Raw genomic sequence first — 22,521 nt, forward strand, 5'->3', positions numbered from 1 at the left:
GTGCATCTGTATATGGTGAAAGTAACTATCAAAACCAGTGCCTTTCCACAGGAAAAGCTTCCATCTGTTAAAGATCCATGGCGCTGAGGACAACGTACAGCATATTCTAATAAGGTTAAATGATGATATTTTAATTATTGAAATGTTTAAAAAGAATGATTCTCACTGAAAGACTGGAAGGGATTTGCATAGTGCATGAAATAATTAGATTGAAAGATACAGAGGAATTTTCAATGTATAAAGGGCAAGAGCAACAAACCTATGTTGAAACCTGTGATGACACTGCATCAAGAACCATCGTTCATCAATAGCTAACCACATGGTAGGGTTACTTTTGGAAACCTTTGGTCTAATTCAAAAAATAATGAAGCTTAACTGCTGATTTGCATTGCATTTGTCATGAACAAGCCATTATTTTATTTAGTACCATCCAGATTTATCTGTGAGTTCCCTATAGTCTCTTTGACAGGTACTGAAAACTTCATGGAAAGATTCTGCACGGTTCCAGAGATATGCATGAAATTTACCCCAAAAATAGCACTTTTCATCATTTTGTGTGACATTGATATTTAGCATTATCATTTAAAGTTGAATGTTAAAGAAATAACATTGTATTTGTCAGTTTGTGCTTCATACTAACAGTAATACATTTTTGTAAAGGTAGAAATGTCATTTCCTAGAAAAAACGTTTCTAAAGCAAGGTAAAACTGTCGCAAGCGTAACGCTGAGAATAAGTCCTTGATTTATTTGTGTCAAAACCTTAGCTATATCTCCTACTCTTCTTCAATAGAATTATATTACTTGTTCAATAATACCAGGAACTAATGGGCAGAATTTCTTTGTTTCAGGCTTCTGCAGACTAAAGAAGATACCTCCAACTGCTGTCACAAGCGTTACGCTCTAGCACATTATAGTATATATGCACTGATAATTTCTAGCAATGACTGAACCGAGACCATCAGAAATATTGAAACTGTGATACTATAACCATACCTAAAATGATAACATTTCACAAAAAGACCACTTTTAAATTTGATGGTTATGTCACACTTTGGGTTCATTATTTTTGAACTAGGTCCTTTGTCGAGCACTACAATATGTATGATACTAAAACTTCACTGTGGGGAAAAAAAAATGAAGCTTTATATTAACTTTGCCTAGAAGCAGCTTTGGGCATCCAGATGAATCTGTTTTTTAAAGAAATGAGCGCTGTGTGTTCTGGACCAAACATAAAAAGGACCATCTGGACTGTTATCTGCAACAAGTTCAAAAGCCAGGGTCTGTAATGATAAGGGGGTTGTGTCAGTGCCCCTGGGTAATTTACACTTTAAGGCAAAAATGCCTGGGTACGAGCACACACACGCACATAATATGAAATCACTTGCTTTACAAAATTTCCTTGCAAAATTTAGTCTTCTAAAAGGACTCCTTTGTATTTTCGTAAATCACCCTCAAACATGCTCACATGTATAGAATAGTTTCTAAAATGACAATCTTTAACAGTAAATCCCATCGTTCTTTAGGTGGATTGGAAACTTCAAATTGTTCGTAGGTGTGCATGTGTTTGTCCATCTATATGTGATCCTGCGACAGAGTGGCGTCTGGTCCAGGATCTACCCCACCTAATGCCGTATGACTGCTGGAAAAGGCTCCAAACCCCCGTGACCCTTAATTGGAGTAAGCAGTTGAAAGTGACTGAATAATTCACAACTCACCCCTTCCTCCTACTCCCCATTGTTGCTCCACACACAAACAGGTGGTGGCAGTAATGCACCGTGCCGGTTTGTAAACCGCCAATAAACTTGAGAAGAAGAGAGCGACCTGAGACGTCATATTCCCGCGACAGCCTGATGCTGCGCCATGGTTTCCAGGTTAGAAATCAATTTTATATCCGGTTGCTGTCTCGGTGTGAATCTATCGCCTCGGAGAAACGAGAGGAGACAGAATGGAGGCTGGGAAAGGTAAATGAGCGACGATCGTATTCGGAGCCGTTGAACTTTAACAAATTGCAGCCTGACAGTTCTTAGCCACGTCGTCAATTTCAGCTCGATTTCTGCTTCAAAAATAACATGAAGGAATCATCAAAATGCGCAGACTAAAGATACAAAGGTGTTTGTGATCCGTTAAAGAATAACGTGGCACCGCTGTCGCTCTGAAGGCTTCTTTAAATAAACTATGAGAACGAGCGAAGCACTCGCAGCAGACCCTGCTGGACTCCAGCTTTGTGTCACAGTCACTGGGCAGAAATGTGCAACTTTACCAGTCATTTATTAAATATGGGAAATACGCCTCATTTGGTAAAAGATGAGAATATCTAGAATCCGCTACAGACTTGTTGGATTTACTATATCTTTGAAGTCGGTTCGTCACTGATTACATGATTATGGCACGCCAGGTTGGACACACCCCCAACCCCATGAGATCTCTCCTGTCACAGAGGGCACGTGCATGACCATCAAGAGCAGCTTCCAAAGTCTTCCTCCTTCTGCCAGTCTCTGTGTGTTTTCTGCACAGTATGCAATTCAGAAATATTCCAGAATTGGACCTGGAATTCTGCTACTCCACAAGACGTCTGGAAGTGACTAAAGCCGTGGTCTAGGAGCTAGAGGTATTGGTCAAATTTAGAAACTTCTTATGAATCTCAGGAAAATGAAACCATAATCCTTAATCCTAACCCCAGACCACTTAAGAGACGGTACTATGCAAGGTTGATTGGCAGATGAGAGGAAGAATCCAGCCCCTGCCCAGTCCAAAAGTACAAAAAACATTTTGGATTTGTCCACATATTGCGGAATAACTTGCACAATCTAAGGATGCATAAATGGTGACTGGAAGGGCCACAGCATCACAGAAGGGCTTTACATATTTATTACTAAGTATTCTGAAGAGTATTTCCATTTGCTTTAGAAAATGCCAGAAGTTAAAACTTGTTCTCAAGACTGATATTTTAAAACGTTAGTTTTTAGAGTGTTCATAAACACAAAAAAGGAACAAATTCTCATATCACACAGTCAGTATTTGGACTTAATACACGGCTGAAACGTTTAATGAGATCGTAATTGTTTGGTGCTATAGCGAGTTTATTATTGATTTAAAAAAATTTTGCTACTGTTACAATTTGTGATTTATTCTGTTAAAACTGCAGAAGACTAACATTGATATCACTATTCCCCATAGAGTAATCCCAAGCATTCTTCTGGATCTCATTTCCAGTATATATTCCAGGTCACCTTCAAAACTGAATCACTTATTTCCCAAAACATGCTCTATCTGCTCACAAAATTTCATGGACTTCTGTTCTTTACTTTTTGACTTATCCTGCTAACAAACACCTCCTTGGTGGAGTTAACTGTTAGCCATTTTTCGGTATGGCTAATGCTAATTTGTTTTGTGATACATTATGTTGGTCTGTCTTTCTGTCGTAATCGTACTTTGTCTTCTGCAGTATGTTGGCGCCTTGGAGGAAATGTTGGTGGCTCTGAGGAAATGTCCGAGGTAATGATGCACTTTCCCTGTCGCGTCTTTGCAGATTTTTATGGTGGTAACTAATTTGTGAGACAGGTATCATTCTGAAGATCAGCACCTCCAAATCCGAGGCCATGGTTCTCGACCGGAAAAGGTGCTTTGCCCTCTTCAGGTCGGTGGGGTGTCCTTGCCTCAGGTGGAGGAGTTTAAGTATCTCGGGATCTTGCTCACTAGTGAGGGACGGATGGAGTGTGAGATCGATAGACGGATCGGTGCAGCATCTGCAGTGATGCGGGCGTTGTATCGGACCGTCGTGGTGAAGAGAGAGCTGAGCAGGGGGGCAAAGCTCTCGATTTACCGATCGATCTACGTTCCGATCCTCACCTATGGTCATGAGATTTGGCTCATGACAGAAAGAACAAGATTGCGAGTACAAGCGGCCGAGATGAGTTTCCTCCGCAGGGTGGCTGGGCACTCCCTTAGAGATAGGGTGAGGAGCTCGGTCACTTGGGAGGAGCTCGGAGTCGAGCCGCTGCTCCTCCACATCGAAAGGAGCCAGCTGAGGTGGCTCGGGCATCTTTTCTGGATGCCCCCGGACGCCTCGCTGGGGAGGTGTTCCGGGCACGTCCCATCGGGAGGAGGCCCCGGGGAAGACCCAGATCACACTGGAGGAACTACGTCTCTCAGCTGGCTTGGGAGCGCCTCGGGGTTCCCCCAGAGGAGCTGGGGGAGGTGTGTGTGGATCAGGAGGTCTGGGCGGCTTTGCTTGAGCTGCTGCCTCCGCGGCCCGACCTAGGATAAGCGGAAGAAAATGGATGGATGTATCATTCTAGTCCAGCGTTTCCCATCACCGCTGCAAAGATGTCTAACCACATCAATACTTTAATCTTTAATACAAACAGAACTCATCGTAATATTTTATAGCTTTTCCTAACAAAGAAGAAAGTGTCATTTACGGATCATTCCTCCAAATTGGTTGTCTCTTTATTTACAGCAAACCAACACCAGAAGTGTTGACTGAATACACCCGAAAAGTAGATTTTATGAAAGGACTCCTGGAGGCAGAAAAACTGGTCAGTGGCAACATTTTTATCATGTTATCACACTCAGAGTTGTGATTCTTTCCTGTAATCTGGACTGGCTTTTTAGTGTTTTTGCTGCTTTAATGTTTATAACAGTGTTTACGACAGTAGGCCAGTTTGATTGATCATTTCAGTTTTACAAGGACCAAGTTCTGTTTGGTTGGTGTTTTCCATTGCCATTTCCAGTCCTCACCAGCAGAAAAAGCTTTAGCCAATCAGTTCTTGGCTCCTGGTCGAACACCCACAATAGCCAACGAGAGAATGCCAGCCACCAAAACCGTCCACATGCAGACCAAAGCCCGCTGCACAGGAGAGATGAGGAACGAGCTCCTCGGCACGGTACCGTGGCTCAGCCCAGTTTTTAAAAAGTTTGACATGATACAACATATCTGTTTGTTGGGTTAGTTATTATTTAAAATTGCTGAGCTTTGCCACTGAAAATGTAAAAAAAAAAATGCCTTATGCTTTCATATTTTCATTTCATTGCAGGGCTCATCACACAAAGGTATGAATTATTTTGCTTTGATGTATTCACCTACTGTGTTCTATTATACCTGACGTGATATTTCTTTATTTTCCTGTAGGCACATTAGAAACTGACTTGCGAAACAGAAGGTAAAAAACCTGACATTTAATTTACTGTCAAACATTTAACATTCTTGTTAAATGTGTTATATAATATGGACATATTGAAAAGTGCTTCTTTATCTCAGAGATAAAGATGCTCTATATATATTCACGCTATCTGTTTTCTGAACCAAAACAGTACTCTCCTTCGCGGCCACTCCCCCCCCACCCCTTCCTCTGCTGCAATGAGTAGAATGATCACCATTTGCAACCTTTTAACAGGTAGATGTAGAAAAAGCCATAAGAATGTGGATTCCAGTCCAACCACTTTCTTGTGAAGAGCCAATTTTAGCCTCTAAGTATAATATTAGACACATTTCAATGAAGTTGTTTCTGTTTGATATCTGGGGGGGGGAATCAACAGCTATGAGATGAGTAGTCAGTACTGCTGTCCCTTTATAGGGAGGGGCAACATTTTCACAGATTTCACTTGCATCCACTAAATGTGCACATGCAGAAATCCGAAGCACTAAATGTGCACGTGTGGCCAGACCAAAAACATAAACGGGGCAGAAAAGCTCATAGCACAGAGGGAGTGTTGCTTCATTCTCTGCACAGGATGCCATTAAACCATGAAATTATCACATAGAAACTAATTTGTGACTGCTATATTAATGTCATTTAGGAGACCTTTAAATCACTATTCCTCCATTTTCTTACAGTACACTGCACCTGATTTAAGGCTCACACTTAATCTTCAAGACAGTGACATAAATGTTGTCCTTAAATGCACATGTTAATGTTGCCATGTCTGGCCTTATGCAGAGGTGTGCCTCTGGATGAGCGTCAGTCTGCTGCAGAGTTGGATGCAGTCCTCCAGCACCACCACAATCTGCAGGAGAAGATTGCAGAGGACATGCTCAACCTGGCCAGGAATTTAAAGAACAACACTCTAGCAGTGCAGAATATCATCAAACAGGACAATCAGGTAACCAGAGAGGCAAGGGAGGACTGTTCGGACTGAGTTTTTGCTTTTTCCAATTTTTTTTTTTTGGGGGGGGAGCACCAGAGCTTTTGTAACTGTTTGTATGTAAGCAAGATATTTTAAGAATGCCTAATCTGATTTTAATCAGACATCACAGATACACCGGGGGTATGGATGGGAAGAATGTATTTGATTTTTGTTTGGATAAGCCAGAGGTTATAATCAAATTTTCACCCAGTGCTAATATATAAAAATTTTTTAGAAATGAGTTCATATGTTTCATTTTTGATGAACTTTGACGTATAACATTTTCTGTATGTCAGATACTTTGAAAAGCGAGCGTGACCTCAGGTTATAGGAATAGTCACCCTGTTCAATTTCAGTAGTTTTTCCACTAGCGATCAGAAGAGATGAGGGGAAAAAAGTGAATTTTCAAATAATTGTTAAAGGAGTCATATGGAACATTGAGGATGTTTTAAACCTAAAGTCCCGCCCACTGTAAAAGAGAGATTTAAATTTTGCACAGTGTGACCCCTTTAATATTTATTTGAGATATGACCACTTTAAACAGTTTTACTGGAATTTAGTCACCACAGATGGCAACGTGACCGACAGTCTGAAGCATTTCTGTGAGCTGAACCACGTTTGCAGGTGATGAGGTGGACGTACGTAACAGGATGATGACTGGGATAAAACTGATTCCTCAAAAGCATCAATCAAAGGTTTTTACTCAGTATATTTAAATGAGAGCTACTCAGTATAATTTAAATGAGAGCTGCCCTCAGCAGGTTATTAGTTATAAAATAAATTATTGATAAACTGCTGGTGTATTGGCCAACTCAAATTCAGTTGACTTTTATGACAGCTGCATTTTGGTGGGTTTTAAGTTGTATTTATGATCCCCAGACTTTCTCTCTGTAAATGGCACATTTCCCTTGGTTATCCACAAGTGGGCAGTGTAAAACTTTCACTCATTTTAATTTTTTTATGCCAATTTTTTTTTTTTTACATTGTCTTCTCCACATTAAAAATTCTATGACTATCACTGCAGAACAACAACAAGTCTTCACAACAAGCTTAAATTTAAAAACCAAAATAATGGATTAAGTGCATGTAAAACACACCTGATTTATCACTTTATTACATCCTTGAAGTCACAGATTGGACACATGAACATTTCCATATCAGTGAACATGTGTTGGATGTTATTTGCATATGTCGATAAGAAATACAAACCGTATGGGAAATCTGTCTGTAGTAGGCGGTTCTAAAAACTGAGTGACTATGCAAGGAGACGAGTGAGGGAAGCCACCAAGACAACCATGAGAACTCTGAAGCAGGTCTAGGCTTATGTTTTGAAGAACTTTGTGCAACTTAAAAAAAAAAAAAACCCATAAACCCCTCTGTTCAGGCTGCTTCTGTGTTGACCTCTAAATTGTTGTGCCTCTGGCCACGCCCCTCATTGGAAGGGGGTGTGGCTTGGGCTTATGTGAGACCAGCAGAAATTGTCATAAGGCTGCGTTTCCACATACCAGTGGACAGTCTGTCATATATGTGGGGCTCCATCTAGTGCTCAACACAAAGAGATGAGAGGAGAGGATGGACCGTTCTCATTTTTGGTAGGTGTATAGGCACACAAATTATTGTTTTTTAAAAAACTAGTTAAAATGCATTTTTCATAATATACAACCTTCTTAACAGTATATCCTGATTTGTTTTTGGAGATAATTTTAGAAATTTACCTCTACTGTGGGTGTTTTTTTAATAATGGTGTAAAGTAATTAAATATGCCCAATCCTATTGTCTTTTATTTCTACTTCTTTGTGTTTTGCTTGAGATTTACATCTTGGGCCGTGTCTCCCACCCAGACTCTGAGCCACTCGATGCGTCAGGCGGACATGAACTTCGAGAAGCTGAAGACTGAATCGGAGCGATTGGAGCAGCACACCAAGAAGTCTGTCAACTGGTTCTTGTGGCTGATGCTCATCTCTGTCTCCTTCATGTTTATCAGCATGATCCTCTTCATCAGACTCTTCCCCAGACTCAGATGACGATCGAGCACGAGGCGGAGCCCTCAAATCTATACCTTCAGCCTCCGCAGAACTCTGTGTCTGCGTAGAGAGAGAGTCCAGTTTACATCTTGGAAAATTAAACAGTAAAATCACTACATGAGCTGTCAGAAAGGAAAAAAGCTCCAGTTTTATTTTTTTGAAATGGAATCAAACAGGAGTCCAAATAAAAGGCTGTAACATTGATTTAAAAAGGGAGCAGCAGCATAGTCTTTCTGCCCCAGGGAGGAGGGGCGGAGCCTTAAATGTTCTGTTATTCAGGTCAACTGCTATCCACTCACGTGCACCTTGATTTTATTTATTTTATTTTTTTTTGAATGAGAAAAAGTCAGATACGTGACTTCTGCAACATTTATATCTTGCATACAGTTGAAGGAGTTCCTGAAGTGTCCGGAGTCATCCATATCTACATCACAGTCCCAAACTGCCAATAGCATGCGTGCTAAGAACACTTTAATTCATTCAAGCTCAGTCATAGTACCTGGAGACATGAAGACAGCAGGGGCAACCTGACATTTGACCCCAATGTTGTCAACATCCTCCAAGTGTTTGACCTCTGGCTTTGAATTACTGACAGTGTCATCTCAGTAATTTAAAAATACCAAAAAAAAAAAAAAAAAAAAATCTATTCCTGAAAATGATGCACTTCATGCTAAATAGTGGGGGTAAGAATTGTGCATTTTGTGATAAAAGCACCAAATTTGGCACAGATGTAGCCAAATGAAGTACACAAAAAAAATCTAGATATTAAGCCTTTGTGAATTTTTATCATGGTTGCCATGGCAGCCATTTTTCAAAATGAAAATTGAAAAAAAAATGCTTGTCATGTTGAAAAATATACCATTTTATTTTTCTGATCATAATAATTCCAAAAAGGTACAGGTTGGACTGTCTGTGACTGAGTGTTGCAGGATAAAAAACGCAAATACAAATTTCAGTTTGTACAGTGGTCAGACATTAAAGTTGCTCCAATTTTGGTTAAAAACTGATGGAAAGTATTGGTTTAGTTTTTAAAAGAAATAGTTTGCACATTGGTTTAGTTTTTAAAAGAAATAGTTTGCACAATCTGTCATGCTCTGTCATGAGGTTACAGAGGAACACATGCCATATGTCATAAAATCCAATGGATGTCAACCTTTGGTATCACTTATTTTATTTTATTTTTTTTTTACCAAAATTGGAGCAACTTTAAATTTTGACCCCTGTACAAACTGAAATTGACCTTTGTCACTATAGTTGCTGTTCTTATCCCATATTATTCAGTCATAGACGGTCCCAACTGCACCTTTCCCCCGGGTATGAAATGCGGGAAGACATAGCAATCAGCATGTCTGCCAGTCTGTGTTTTCACTTGTTCGTGAGATATTTCAAGAACCAGTTGACCAATTTCGTTCATATTTAGCACAAGGGTGTAACTTGGATGATCCCCTGACACTTTGTATTACTAATTTGTGGGGACCGGGGGGTTATATCATCTCTGATGACTTTTGTTAAATGTGTTCCTTGTCAGCTGATGTCTGGCACAGCAGATGTGCGCAGCCAGTTTAAATATTAATCACATGATGGACAATAATTTACTTCACTGAAACATTTTGTACAGCGTTTATGTTAAAACAAACTGGCTCTCATGGAAGCTTCAAAAAAGTCCCTACCCATTTCAATTCAGGTGATTCTGCAGTGACATAATCCATTTGTTGTTGTCTGATTCCTGCTTAAGATTTTAAAAACTCCATAAATTACCATCAGCATCTCACTGAAAGCAGTGGAACATCCAGTCTGTTGCTGACCGTCAGCACTTGAATTTAGTTTTCCAGAAATGCTGTGTGTCCTCTGTGTCCCACTCTCACACACTCAGAACGGCAAACAAATGTTCAGACAGCAGGAAAGATCTCTGAACTCCCTTCAGCGTTCTGAACACACACAAAACTTTCTGATAAACTTTGTGGACATCGGCTGACAAGGAACTCGTTTTGCTGGATGGACACACACACTGTGTTTTCCACTGTAAGACCATAAAATATAATTGACGGTGTAATCAAGTAGTTATAAAATAATCATCAAAACCTAATGAAAATTAACCTGATTTTCTCAGAAATTACAGGAAAAACTCAAAAACAAAAAGTAAATAGACAAAATTTAAAAAGTACAAAAATGTGCATTTTCAACAAATGAAAAATGGGTGAACATTATTAATTTTTATTTCTGAAACAGTTTGCAGTCTTGACTTATTTCCTGCCATAAGTCACATGTGTCTCTTACTTTGTCAGAATCGTTGCTGACAAGAAACATGCGACAACACAAACAGCGGTTTTGTTGTTGAAACTGGAATATTTTGACTTCTTAAGTCAGTTTTCCTGTTGACACTTAAAGAAAATTACATTAAATACTACACTATAGTAAAGTAATTCCTCTTGGGCTCTCTGTTTTTTCATTTGGGTTCAGAACATCAAATTTGAGAGAGATCTGCATGTTGATTTGACACCAGATGTCATATCTGACACAACTCCACATGGCCTGGAGGTGGTCTTGAACTGTGAACTTTTTGCTCCAGAAACAAACTTTTGGCCACTTTGCTGCACTACAACATGTTGACTGTGTGAAAACCTAAAAAAAACACACACACGTTTTCCACCCTAACACCATAAAATATTACTGAAGGTGTAATCAATGTTATAAAATGAGCAAAACCTTTTGAAGCATTTCCTTACTTTCTCAGAAATTACAGAAAAACTCGTAAATGTTTTGATAAACACACAAAATAAGTACAAAAATGAGAATTTTCAACAAATGAAAAGTGAGCAAACTGTTGATATAAATTTTTATTTCTGTAACAGTTTGCAGTCTTGACTTATTTTTAAAAAGTCTGAGGCAGATGTTTCCTTTCATAATTTGCATGTCTCTCTTACGTTGTCAGAATCTTTGCTGACAAGAAACCTGCGACAACACAAACACCACCGAAAACATACATCCAGGATTTCTCCATCTTGGACTTTCTTTCCTTCTGAAATTGACTTGTCTGTGCTTCCAGCTGTTCCTGGAATTGGTCTTCTTGCTGCTTCAGTTCTTTCCTGCACTCAGCCATCTGTGCTTCCAGCTGTTTCTGGAACTGAGCTTCTTGCTGGTTCACTTTTTTCTTGCACTCGTCCTTGTGAGCTTCCAGCTTCCTCTGGTACTCTGCCTCCTTGAGCTGCAGGTTCTTGTCCAGCTCTACCCGCATAGCTGCCCGCTCTATCTCCAGGCTGGTCTTTAGAGCTTCCATGTCCTTCTTCAGACGTTCTCGCTCCAGTTTGACCTTGACCAACTTGTCCATAAGAGGCTGCCAGAGTTCTGCAGTGGTCACTGTTGCTTGGTTGACCTTCATTGTCGCTTCCACAGCTTGTTTGGCCAGAGTTCCTTTCTTGGTGTCCTGCTTTTGTTTGTCTCCTTTCGTCATCTTTTTGACTTTCGTTTGCACTTCAAAGGTCTCTGTTGAAAATAAGAATGAAGATGAGATGTTTCATTAGAATCTAACCTGTTCTGATCTGATCACCAGGTACGACTCAGCTTTTAATCAGATCCCAGACCACATATGTTGGTGGCCCAGATTCATTCAAAAATAAAGATTTTTCACCTGTTGACACTCAGAAAAGATCAGATCTTAATGTTCTGATAAAACACATCAAGCAGAAATGTGAAATTTGATTGAAAAAGAAAAACACTTTGACGCTAAAAGATCTACATCTCACTCATACAAGAAGGGGGGGGGGCGCGTGTACTTACTGCCCTGGATGGGGAGTCCTCCTCGGCTGGTGATATTTACAGCCATTGGTCCTTTCCTTCCTTCCACAATGTCAAATTGGACCTTCTGTTCTTCTTTAACAATGCAGATTTGTCCGTCAGCATTCTTGTTGATGGCGGTGTAGTGGAAAAAAACATCCTCCGCCTTGTCTCGCCGTGTGATGAAGCCGTAACCGTCCTTCTCACTGAACCACTTGATCTTGCCCACGACTTTTGTTTTAATCATTTTTGGACCTCTTGAAGCTGCAGCTGTTTGTTTGGACTGAGTCTTCATGGTCTCATCAGCCTGTTGTGTCTTTGGCTCCATGCTCATTGACTTCAGGCTTTCTGACTTTCTCCTTATACTCCCGTTGCTGAGCTCAGGTAACTGTTACTTACATGCATGTTCCCTTTGTGAGAACTAAGATGCTTTGTGATGTCATCACAAAGTGACTTTATTCTTTTGTACCTTTGATGACATCACAAAGCATCTCCCACTGTATCAGCATCTTTTGATCTCTTACAAATGCGGATTCATCTATTAATTGATTTTGTGAATAAAAACAATTTATTTAAAATTTTAATAAAATTTATAAGATAATAAGGTTATTTTTCATCAGGCTTGTACAATCATTTTATTGATAGATTTTTGTGCATCTATTTCTGTTGTTGAAATTGGAAAATATTGACTTTTTAAGTCAATATTTTTGACTTAAAAAAGGTCACCAGTAGAGGTGACTTAAAAAGTCACCTCTACTGGTGGTTGGCTCTCACTGCGGTATTGTATCACTTCCTGTTCCGGAGCACAGCGGTGTTTTGCTGTATCTGTTGGCTGTTTAATCTGCGCAGTTAGATTGATCTAGTTACCTAGATAATGATTTGTTTCACAGTGTAATCTTCACGTGCCTTAACTAAAGCACTCCCTCTGCTGAATCACCTCTAAATTATTTACACATTATTCACTTTGTGTGTTTTTAGGAATCCGCTAGCTTAGCGCAGCTACTAGCTCTTAGCCGGTTTAGCATGGCGGCTTCTCCTGTCTCTCCCGCACTTTTCTGCTCTGGGTGTGAAATGTTTAGTTATTCCTCGGCCTCCTTTAGCAGTAATGGTACTTGTAATAAGTGTAGCTTATTCGTAGCTTTGGAGGCCAGGCTGGGCGAATTGGAGACTCGGCTCCGCACCGTGGAAAATTCTACAGCTAGCCAGGCCCCTGTAGTCGGTGCGGACCAAGGTAGCTTAGCCGCCGTTAGTTTCCCTCTGGCAGATCCCGAACAGCCGGGAAAGCAGGCCGACTGGGTGACTGTGAGGAGGAAGCGTAGCCCTAAACAGAAGCCCCATGTACACCGCCAACCCGTTCACATTTCTAACCGTTTTTCCCCACTCGGCGACACACCCGCCGAGGAACAAACTCTGGTTATTGGCGACTCTGTTTTGAGAAATGTGAAGTTAGCGACACCAGCAACCATAGTCAATTGTCTTCCGGGGGCCAGAGCAGGCGACATTGAAGGAAATTTGAAACTGCTGACTAAGGCTAAGCGTAAATTTGGTAAGATTGTAATTCACGTCGGCAGTAATGACACCCGGTTACGCCAATCGGAGGTCACTAAAATTAACATTGAATCGGTGTGTAACTTTGCAAAAACAATGTCGGACTCTGTAGTTTTCTCTGGGCCCCTCCCCAATCGGACCGGGAGTGACGTGTTTAGCCGCATGTTCTCCCTGAATTGCTGGCTGTCTGAGTGGTGTCCAAAAAATGAGGTGGGCTTCATAGATAATTGGCAAAGCTTCTGGGGAAAACCTGGTCTTGTTAGGAGAGACGGCATCCATCCCACTTTGGATGGAGCAGCTCTCATTTCTAGAAATCTGGCCAATTTTCTTAAATCCTCCAAACCGTGACTATCCAGGGTTGGGACCAGGAAGCAGAGTTGTAGTCTTACACACCTCTCTGCAGCTTCTCTCCCCCTGCCATTCCCTCATTACCCCATCCCCGTAGAGACGGTGCCTGCTCCCAGACCACCAATAACCAGCAAAAATCTATTTAAGCATAAAAATTCAAAAAGAAAAAATAATATAGCACCTTCAACTGCACCACAGACTAAAACAGTTAAATGTGGTCTATTAAACATTAGGTCTCTCTCTTCTAAGTCCCTGTTAGTAAATGATATAATAATTGATCAACATATTGATTTATTTTGCCTTACAGAAACCTGGTTACAGCAGGATGAATATGTTAGTTTAAATGAGTCAACACCCCCGAGTCACACTAACTGCCAGAACGCTCGTAGCACGGGCCGAGGTGGAGCATTAGCAGCAATCTTCCATTCCAGCTTATTAATTAATCAAAAACCCAGACAGAGCTTTAATTCATTTGAAAGCTTGACTCTTAGTCTTGTCCATCCAAATTGGAAGTCCCAAAAACCAGTTTTATTTGTTGTTATCTATCGTCCTCCCGGTCGTTACTGTGAGTTTCTCTGTGAATTTTCAGAACTTTTGTCTGACTTAGTGCTTAGCTCAGATAAGATAATTATAGTGGCCGATTTTAACATCCACACAGATGCTGAGAATGACAGCCTCAACACTGCATTTAATCTATTATTATACTCAATTGGCTTTGCTCAAAATGTAAATGAGTCCACCCACCACTTTAATCATATCTTAGATCTTGTTCTGACTTATGGTATGGAAATTGAAGACTTAACAGTATTCCCTGAAAACTCCCTTCTGTCTGATCATTTCTTAATAACATTTACATTTACTCTGATGGACTACCCAGCAGTGGGGAATAAGTTTCATTACACTAGAAGTCTTTCAGAAAGCGCTGTAACTAGGTTTAAGGATATGATTCCTTCTTTATGTTCTCTAATGCCATATACCAACACAGTGCAGAGTAGCTACCTAAACTCTGTAAGTGAGATAGAGTATCTCGTCAATAGTTTTACATCCTCATTGAAGACAACTTTGGATGCTGTAGCTCCTCTGAAAAAGAGAGCTTTAAATCAGAAGTGCCTGACTCCGTGGTATAACTCTCAAACTCGCAGCTTAAAGCAGATAACCCGTAAGTTGGAGAGGAAATGGCATCTCACTAATTTAGAAGATCTTCACTTAGCCTGGAAAAAGAGTCTGTTGCTCTATAAAAAAGTCCTCCGTAAAGCTAGGACATCTTACTACTCATCACTAATTGAAGAAAATAAGAACAACCCCAGGTTGTATGCGCTTTGAATGACATATCCTGATCAAAAATGACTCCAAGATTTCTCACAGTATTACTAGAGGTCAGGGTAATGCCATCCAGAGTAAGGATCTGGTTAGACACCATGTTTCTAAGATTTGTGGGGCCAAGTACAATAACTTCAGTTTTATCTGAGTTTAAAAGCAGGAAATTAGAGGTCATCCATGTCTTTATGTCTGTAAGACAATCCTGCAGTTTAGCTAATTGGTGTGTGTCCTCTGGCTTCATGGATAGATAAAGCTGGGTATCATCTGCGTAACAATGAAAATTTAAGCAATACCGTCTAATAATACTGCCTAAGGGAAGCATGTATAAAGTGAATAAAATTGGTCCTAGCACAGAACCTTGTGGAACTCCATAATTAACTTTAGTCTGTGAAGAAGATTCCCCATTTACATGAACAAATTGTAATCTATTAGACAAATATGATTCAAACCACCGCAGCACAGTGCCTTTAATACCTATGGCATGCTCTAATCTCTGTAATAAAATTTTATGGTCAACAGTATCAAAAGCAGCACTGAGGTCTAACAGAACAAGCACAGAGATGAGTCCACTGTCCGAGGCCATAAGAAGATCATTTGTAACCTTCACTAATGCTGTTTCTGTACTATGATGAATTCTAAAACCTGACTGAAACTCTTCAAATAGACCATTCCTCTGCAGATGATCAGTTAGCTGTTTTACAACTACCCTTTCAAGAATTTTTGAGAGAAAAGGAAGGTTGGAGATTGGCCTATAATTAGCTAAGATAGCTGGGTCAAGTGATGGCTTTTTAAGTAATGGTTTAATTACTGCCACCTTAAAAGCCTGTGGTACATAGCCAACTAACAAAGATAGATTGATCATATTTAAGATCAAATCATTAAATAATGGTAGGGCTTCCTTGAGCAGCCTGGTAGGAATGGGGTCTAATAAACATGTTGATGGTTTGGATGAAGTAACTAATGAAAATAACTCAGACAGAACAATCGGAGAGAAAGAGTCTAACCAAATACCGGCATCACTGAAAGCAGCCAAAGATAACGATACGTCTTTGGGATGGTTATGAGTAATTTTTTCTCTAATAGTTAAAATTTTGTTAGCAAAGAAAGTCATGAAGTCATTACTAGTTAAAGTTAATGGAATACTCAGCTCAATAGAGCTCTGACTCTTTGTCAGCCTGGGTACAGTGCTGAAAAGAAACCTGGGGTTGTTCTTATTTTCTTCAATTAGTGATGAGTAGAAAGATGTCCTAGCTTTACGGAGGGCTTTTTTTATAAAGCAACAGACTCTTTTTCCAGGCTAAGTGAAGATCTTCTAAATTAGTGAGACGCCATTTCCTCTCCAACTTACGGGTTATCTGCTTTAAGCTACGAGTTTGTGAGTTATACCACGGAGTCAGACACTTCTGATTTAAAGCTCTCTTTTTTAGAGGAGCTACAGCATCCCAAGTTGTCTTCAATGAGGATGTAAAACTATTGACGAGATACTCTATCTCACAGAGTTTAGGTAGCTACTCTGCACTGTGTTGGTATATGGCATTAGAGAACATAAAGAAGGAATCATGTCCTTAAACCTAGTTACAGCGCTTTCTGAAAGACTTCTAGTGTAATGAAACTTATTCCCCACTGCTGGGTAGTCCATCAGAGTAAATGTAAATGTTATTAAGAAATGATCAGACAGAAGGGAGTTTTCAGGGAATACTGTTAAGTCTTCAATTTCCATACCATAAGTCAGAACAAGATCTAAGATATGATTAAAGTGGTGGGTGGACTCATTTACTTTTTGAGCAACGCCAATAGAGTCTAATAATAGATTAAATGCAGTGTTGAGGCTGTCATTCTCAGCATCTGTGTGGATGTTAAAATCGCCCACTATAATTATCTTATCAGAGCTAAGCACTAAGTCAGACAAAAGGTCTGAAAATTCACAGAGAAACTCACAGTAACGACCAGGTGGACGATAGATAATAACTATTAGACCCCATTCCTACCAGGCTGCTCAAGGAAGCCCTACCATTATTTACTGCTTCGATCTTAAATATGATCAATCTATCTTTATTAGTTGGCTATGTACCACAAGCTTTTAAGGTGGCAGTAATTAAACCATTACTTAAAAAGCCATCACTTGACCCAGCTATCTTAGCTAATTATAGGCCAATCTCCAACCTTCCTTTTCTCTCAACAATTCTTGAAAGGGTAGTTGTAAAACCGCTAACTGATCATCTGCAGAGGAATGGTCTATTTGAAGAGTTTCAGTCAGGTTTTAGAATTCATCATAGTACAGAAACAGCATTAGTGAAGGTTACAAATGATCTTCTTATGGCCTCAGACAGTGGACAGTGGAGTTGAAGGAGTTCCTGAAGTGTCCGCAGTCATCCATATCTACATCACAGTCCCAAACTGCCAATAGCATGCGTGCTAAGAACACTTTAATTCATTCAAGCTCAGTCATAGTACCTGGAGACATGAAGACAGCAGGGGCAACCTGACATTTGACCCCAATGTTGTCAACATCCTCCAAGTGTTTGACCTCTGGCTTTGAATTACTGACAGTGTCATCTCAGTAATTTAAAAATACCAAAAAAAAAAAAAATGTATTCCTGAAAATGATGCACTTCATGCTAAATAGTGGGGGTAAGAATTGTGCATTTTGTGATAAAAGCACCAAATTTGGCACAGATGTAGCCAAATGAAGTACACAAAAAAAATCTAGATATTAAGCCTTTGTGAATTTTTATCATGGTTGCCATGGCAGCCATTTTTCAAAATTAAAATTGAAAAAAAAAATGCTTGTCATGTTGAAAAATATACCATTTTATTTTTCTGATCATAATAATTCCAAAAAAGTACAGATTGGACTGTCTGTGACTGAGTGTTGCAGGATAAAAAACGCAAATACAAATTTCAGTTTGTACAGTGGTCAGACATTAAAGTTGCTCCAATTTTGGTTAAAAACTGATGGAAAGTATTGGTTTAGTTTTTAAAAGAAATAGTTTGCACAATCTGTCATGCTTAATTATGAGGTTACAGAGGAACACATGCCATATGTCATAAAATCCAATGGATGTCAACCTTTGCATCACTTATTTTTTTTTTTTTTTTTTACCAAAATTGGAGCAACTTTAAATTTTGACCCCTGTACAAACTGAAATTGACCTTTGTCACTATAGTTGCTGTTCTTATCCCATATTATTCAGTCATAGACGGTCCCAACTGCACCTTTCCCCCGGGTATGAAATGCGGGAAGACATAGCAATCAGCATGTCTGCCAGTCTGTGTTTTCACTTGTTCGTGAGATATTTCAAGAACCAGTTGACCAATTTCGTTCATATTTAGCACAAGGGTGTAACTTGGATGATCCCCTGACACTTTGTATTACTAATTTGTGGGGACCGGGGGGTTATATCATCTCTGATGACTTTTGTTAAATGTGTTCCTTGTCAGCTGATGTCTGGCACAGCAGATGTGCGCAGCCAGTTTAAATATTAATCACATGATGGACAATATTTACTTCACTGAAACATTTTGTACAGCGTTTATGTTAAAACAAATTGGCTCTCATGGAAGCTTCAAAAAAGTCCCTACCGATTTCAATTCAGGTGATTCTGCAGTGACATAATCCATTTGTTGTTGTCTGTGATTCCTGCTTAAGATTTTAAAAACTCCATAAATTACCATCAGCATCTCACTGAAAGCAGTGGAACATCCAGTCTGTTGCTGACCGTCAGCACTTGAATTTAGTTTTCCAGAAATGCTGTGTGTCCTCTGTGTCCCACTCTCACACACTCAGAACGGCAAACAAATGTTCAGACAGCAGGAAAGATCTCTGAACTCCCTTCAGCGTTCTGAACACACACAAAACTTTCTGATAAACTTTGTGGACATCGGCTGACAAGGAACTCGTTTTGCTGGATGGACACACACACTGTGTTTTCCACTGTAAGACCATAAAATATAATTGACGGTGTTATAAAATAATCATCAAAACCTGATGAAAATTAACCTGATTTTCTCAGAAATTACAGGAAAAACTAAAAAAAAAAAGTAAATAGACAAAATTTAAAAAGTACAAAAATGTGCATTTTCAACAAATGAAAAATGGGTGAACATTATTAATTTTTATTTCTGAAACAGTTTGCAGTCTTGACTTATTTCCTGCCATAAGTCACATGTGTCTCTTACTTTGTCAGAATCGTTGCTGACAAGAAACATGCGACAACACAAACAGCGGTTTTGTTGTTGAAACTGGAATATTTTGACTTCTTAAGTCAGTTTTCCTGTTGACACTTAAAGAAAATTACATTAAATACTACACTATAGTAAAGTAATTCCTCTTGGGCTCTCTGTTTTTTCATTTGGGTTCAGAACATCAAATTTGAGAAAGATCTGCATGTTGATTTGACACCAGATGTCATATCTGACACAACTCCACATGGCCTGGAGGTGGTCTTGAACTGTGAACTTTTTGCTCCAGAAACAAACTTTTGGCCACTTTGCTGCACTACAACATGTTGACTGTGTGAAAACCTAAAAAAAAACACACACACGTTTTCCACCCTAACACCATAAAATATTACTGAAGGTGTAATCAATGTTATAAAATGAGCAAAACCTTTTGAAGCATTTCCTTACTTTCTCAGAAATTACAGAAAAACTTGTAAATGTTTTGATAAACACACAAAATAAGTACAAAAATGAGAATTTTCAACAAATGAAAAGTGAGCAAACTGTTGATATTAATTTTTATTTCTGTAACAGTTTGCAGTCTTGACTTATTTTTAAAAAATCTGAGGCAGATGTTTCCTTTCATAATTTGCATGTGTCTCTTACGTTGTCAGAATCTTTGCTGACAAGAAACCTGCGACAACACAAACACCACCGAAAACATACATCCAGGATTTCTCCATCTTGGACTTTCTTTCCTTCTGAAATTGACTTGTCTGTGCTTCCAGCTGTTCCTGGAATTGGTCTTCTTGCTGCTTCAGTTCTTTCCTGCACTCAGCCATCTGTGCTTCCAGCTGTTTCTGGAACTGAGCTTCTTGCTGGTTCACTTTTTTCTTGCACTCGTCCTTGTGAGCTTCCAGCTTCCTCTGGTACTCTGCCTCCTTGAGCTGCAGGTTCTTGTCCAGCTCTACCTGCATAGCTGCCCGCTCTATCTCCAGGCTGGTCTGTAGAGCTTCCATGTCCTTCTTCAGACATTCTCGCTCCAGTTTGACCTTGACCAACTTGTCCATAAGAGGCTGCCAGAGTTCTGCAGTGGTCACTGTTGCTTGGTTGACCTTCATTGTCGCTTCCACAGCTTGTTTGGGCAGAGTTCCTTTCTTGGTGTCCTGCTTTTGTTTGTCTCCTTTCATCATCTTTTTGACTTTTGTTTGCACTTCAAAGGTCTCTGTTGAAAATAAGAATGAAGATGAGATGTTTCATTAGAATCTAACCTGTTCTGATCTGATCACCAGGTACGACTCAGCTTTTAATCAGATCCCAGACCACATATGTCGGTGGTCCAGATTCATTCAAAAATAAAGATTTTTCACCTGTTGACACTCAGAAAAGATCAGATCTTAATGTTCTGATAAAACACATCAAGCAGAAATGTGAAATTTGATTCAAAAAGAAAAACACTTTGACACTAAAAGATCTACATCTCACTCATACGAGAAGGGGGGGGCGGGGGGCGTGTACTTACTGCCCTGGATGGGGAGTCCTCCTCGGCTGGTGATATTTACAGCCATTGGTCCTTTCCTTCCTTCCACAATGTCAAATTGGACCTTCTGTTCTTCTTTAACAATGCAGATTTGTCCGTCAGCATTCTTGTTGATGGCGGTGTAGTGGAAAAAAACATCCTCCGCCTTGTCTCGCCGTGTGATGAAGCCGTAACCGTCCTTCTCACTGAACCACTTGATCTTGCCCACGACTTTTGTTTTAATCATTTTTGGACCTCTTGAAGCTGCAGCTGTTTGTTTGGACTGAGTCTTCATGGTCTCATCAGCCTGTTGTGTCTTTGGCTCCATGCTCATTGACTTCAGGCTTTCTGACTTTCTCCTTATACTCCCGTTGCTGAGCTCAGGTAACTGTTACTTACATGCACGTTCCCTTTGTGAGAACTAAGATGCTTTGTGATGTCATCACAAAGTGACTTTATTCTTTTGTACCTTTGATGACATCACAAAGCATCTCCCACTGTATCAGCATCTTTTGATCTCTTACAAATGCGGATTCATCTATTAATTGATTTTGTGAATAAAAACAATTTATTTAAAATTTTACTAAAATTTATAAGATAATAAGGTTATTTTTCATCAGGCTTGTACAATCATTTTATTGATAGATTTTTGTGCATCTATTTCTGTTGTTGAAATTGGAAAATATTGACTTTTTAAGTCAATATTTTTGACTTAAAAAAGGTCACCAGTAGAGGTGACTTAAAAAGTCACCTCTACTGGTGGTTGGCTCTCACTGCGGTATTGTATCACTTATTGTAACACAGCGGTGTTTTCCTGTATCTGTTAGCTGTTTAATCTGTGCAGTTAGATTGATCTAGTTACCTAGATAACGATTTGTTTCACAGTGTAATCTTCACGTGCCTTAACTAAAGCACTCCCTCTGCTGAATCACCTCTAAATTATTTACACATTATTCACTTTGTGTGTTTTTAGGAATCCGCTAGCTTAGCGCAGCTACTAGCTCTTAGCCAGTTTAGCATGGCGGCTTCTCCTGTCTCTCCCGCACTTTTCTGCTCTGGGTGTGAAATGTTTAGTTATTCCTCGGCATCCTTTAGCAGTAATGGTACTTATAATAAGTGTAGCTTATTCGTAGCGTTGGAGGCCAGGCTGGGCGAATTGGAGACTCGGCTCCGCACCGTGGAAAATTCTACAGCTAGCCAGGCCCCTGTAGTCGGTGCGGACCAAGGTAGCTTAGCCGCCGTTAGTTTCCCTCTGGCAGATCCCGAGCAGCCGGGAAAGCAGGCCGACTGGGTGACTGTGAGGAGGAAGCGTAGCCCTAAACAGAAGCCCCATGTACACCGCCAACCCGTTCACATTTCTAACCGTTTTTCCCCACTCTGCGACACACCCGCCGAGGAACAAACTCTGGTTATTGGCGACTCTGTTTTGAGAAATGTGAAGTTAGCGACACCAGCAACCATAGTCAATTGTCTTCCGGGGGCCAGAGCAGGCGACATTGAAGGAAATTTGAAACTGCTGGCTAAGGCTAAGCGTAAATTTGGTAAGATTGTAATTCACGTCGGCAGTAATGACACCCGGTTACGCCAATCGGAGGTCACTAAAATTAACATTGAATCAGTGTGTAACTTTGCAAAAACAATGTCGGACTCTGTAGTTTTCTCTGGGCCCCTCCCCAATCGGACCGGGAGTGACATGTTTAG

At 39.9% G+C, this 22,521-nt stretch overlaps 2 protein-coding genes across 2 annotated transcripts; one reads left to right on the plus strand and one right to left on the minus strand.

The window, feature by feature from the left end:
* Positions 1-1,860: 1,860 nt before the first annotated feature.
* On the plus strand, positions 1,861-10,573 carry use1 (unconventional SNARE in the ER 1 homolog (S. cerevisiae)). The gene is given in 9 exon segments (XM_034179843.1): positions 1,861-1,887; positions 1,890-1,961; positions 3,446-3,495; positions 4,460-4,538; positions 4,734-4,886; positions 5,037-5,052; positions 5,132-5,162; positions 5,940-6,102; positions 7,968-10,573. Coding segments are annotated over 9 exon segments (774 nt in total). The 3' UTR covers positions 8,151-10,573.
* A 10,205-nt stretch (positions 10,574-20,778) lies between these two features.
* Positions 20,779-21,250, minus strand: LOC117519497 (Y-box-binding protein 1-like). Its single transcript, XM_034180825.1, has one exon. The coding sequence runs from the start codon at positions 21,152-21,154 to the stop codon at positions 20,783-20,785; it is 372 nt and encodes a 123-aa protein (XP_034036716.1). The 5' UTR covers positions 21,155-21,250; the 3' UTR covers positions 20,779-20,782.
* Positions 21,251-22,521: the final 1,271 nt, after the last annotated feature.

The sequence above is a fragment of the Thalassophryne amazonica genome, chromosome 10 (assembly GCF_902500255.1).
Source record: "Thalassophryne amazonica chromosome 10, fThaAma1.1, whole genome shotgun sequence".
Classification (NCBI taxonomy): domain Eukaryota; kingdom Metazoa; phylum Chordata; class Actinopteri; order Batrachoidiformes; family Batrachoididae; genus Thalassophryne; species Thalassophryne amazonica.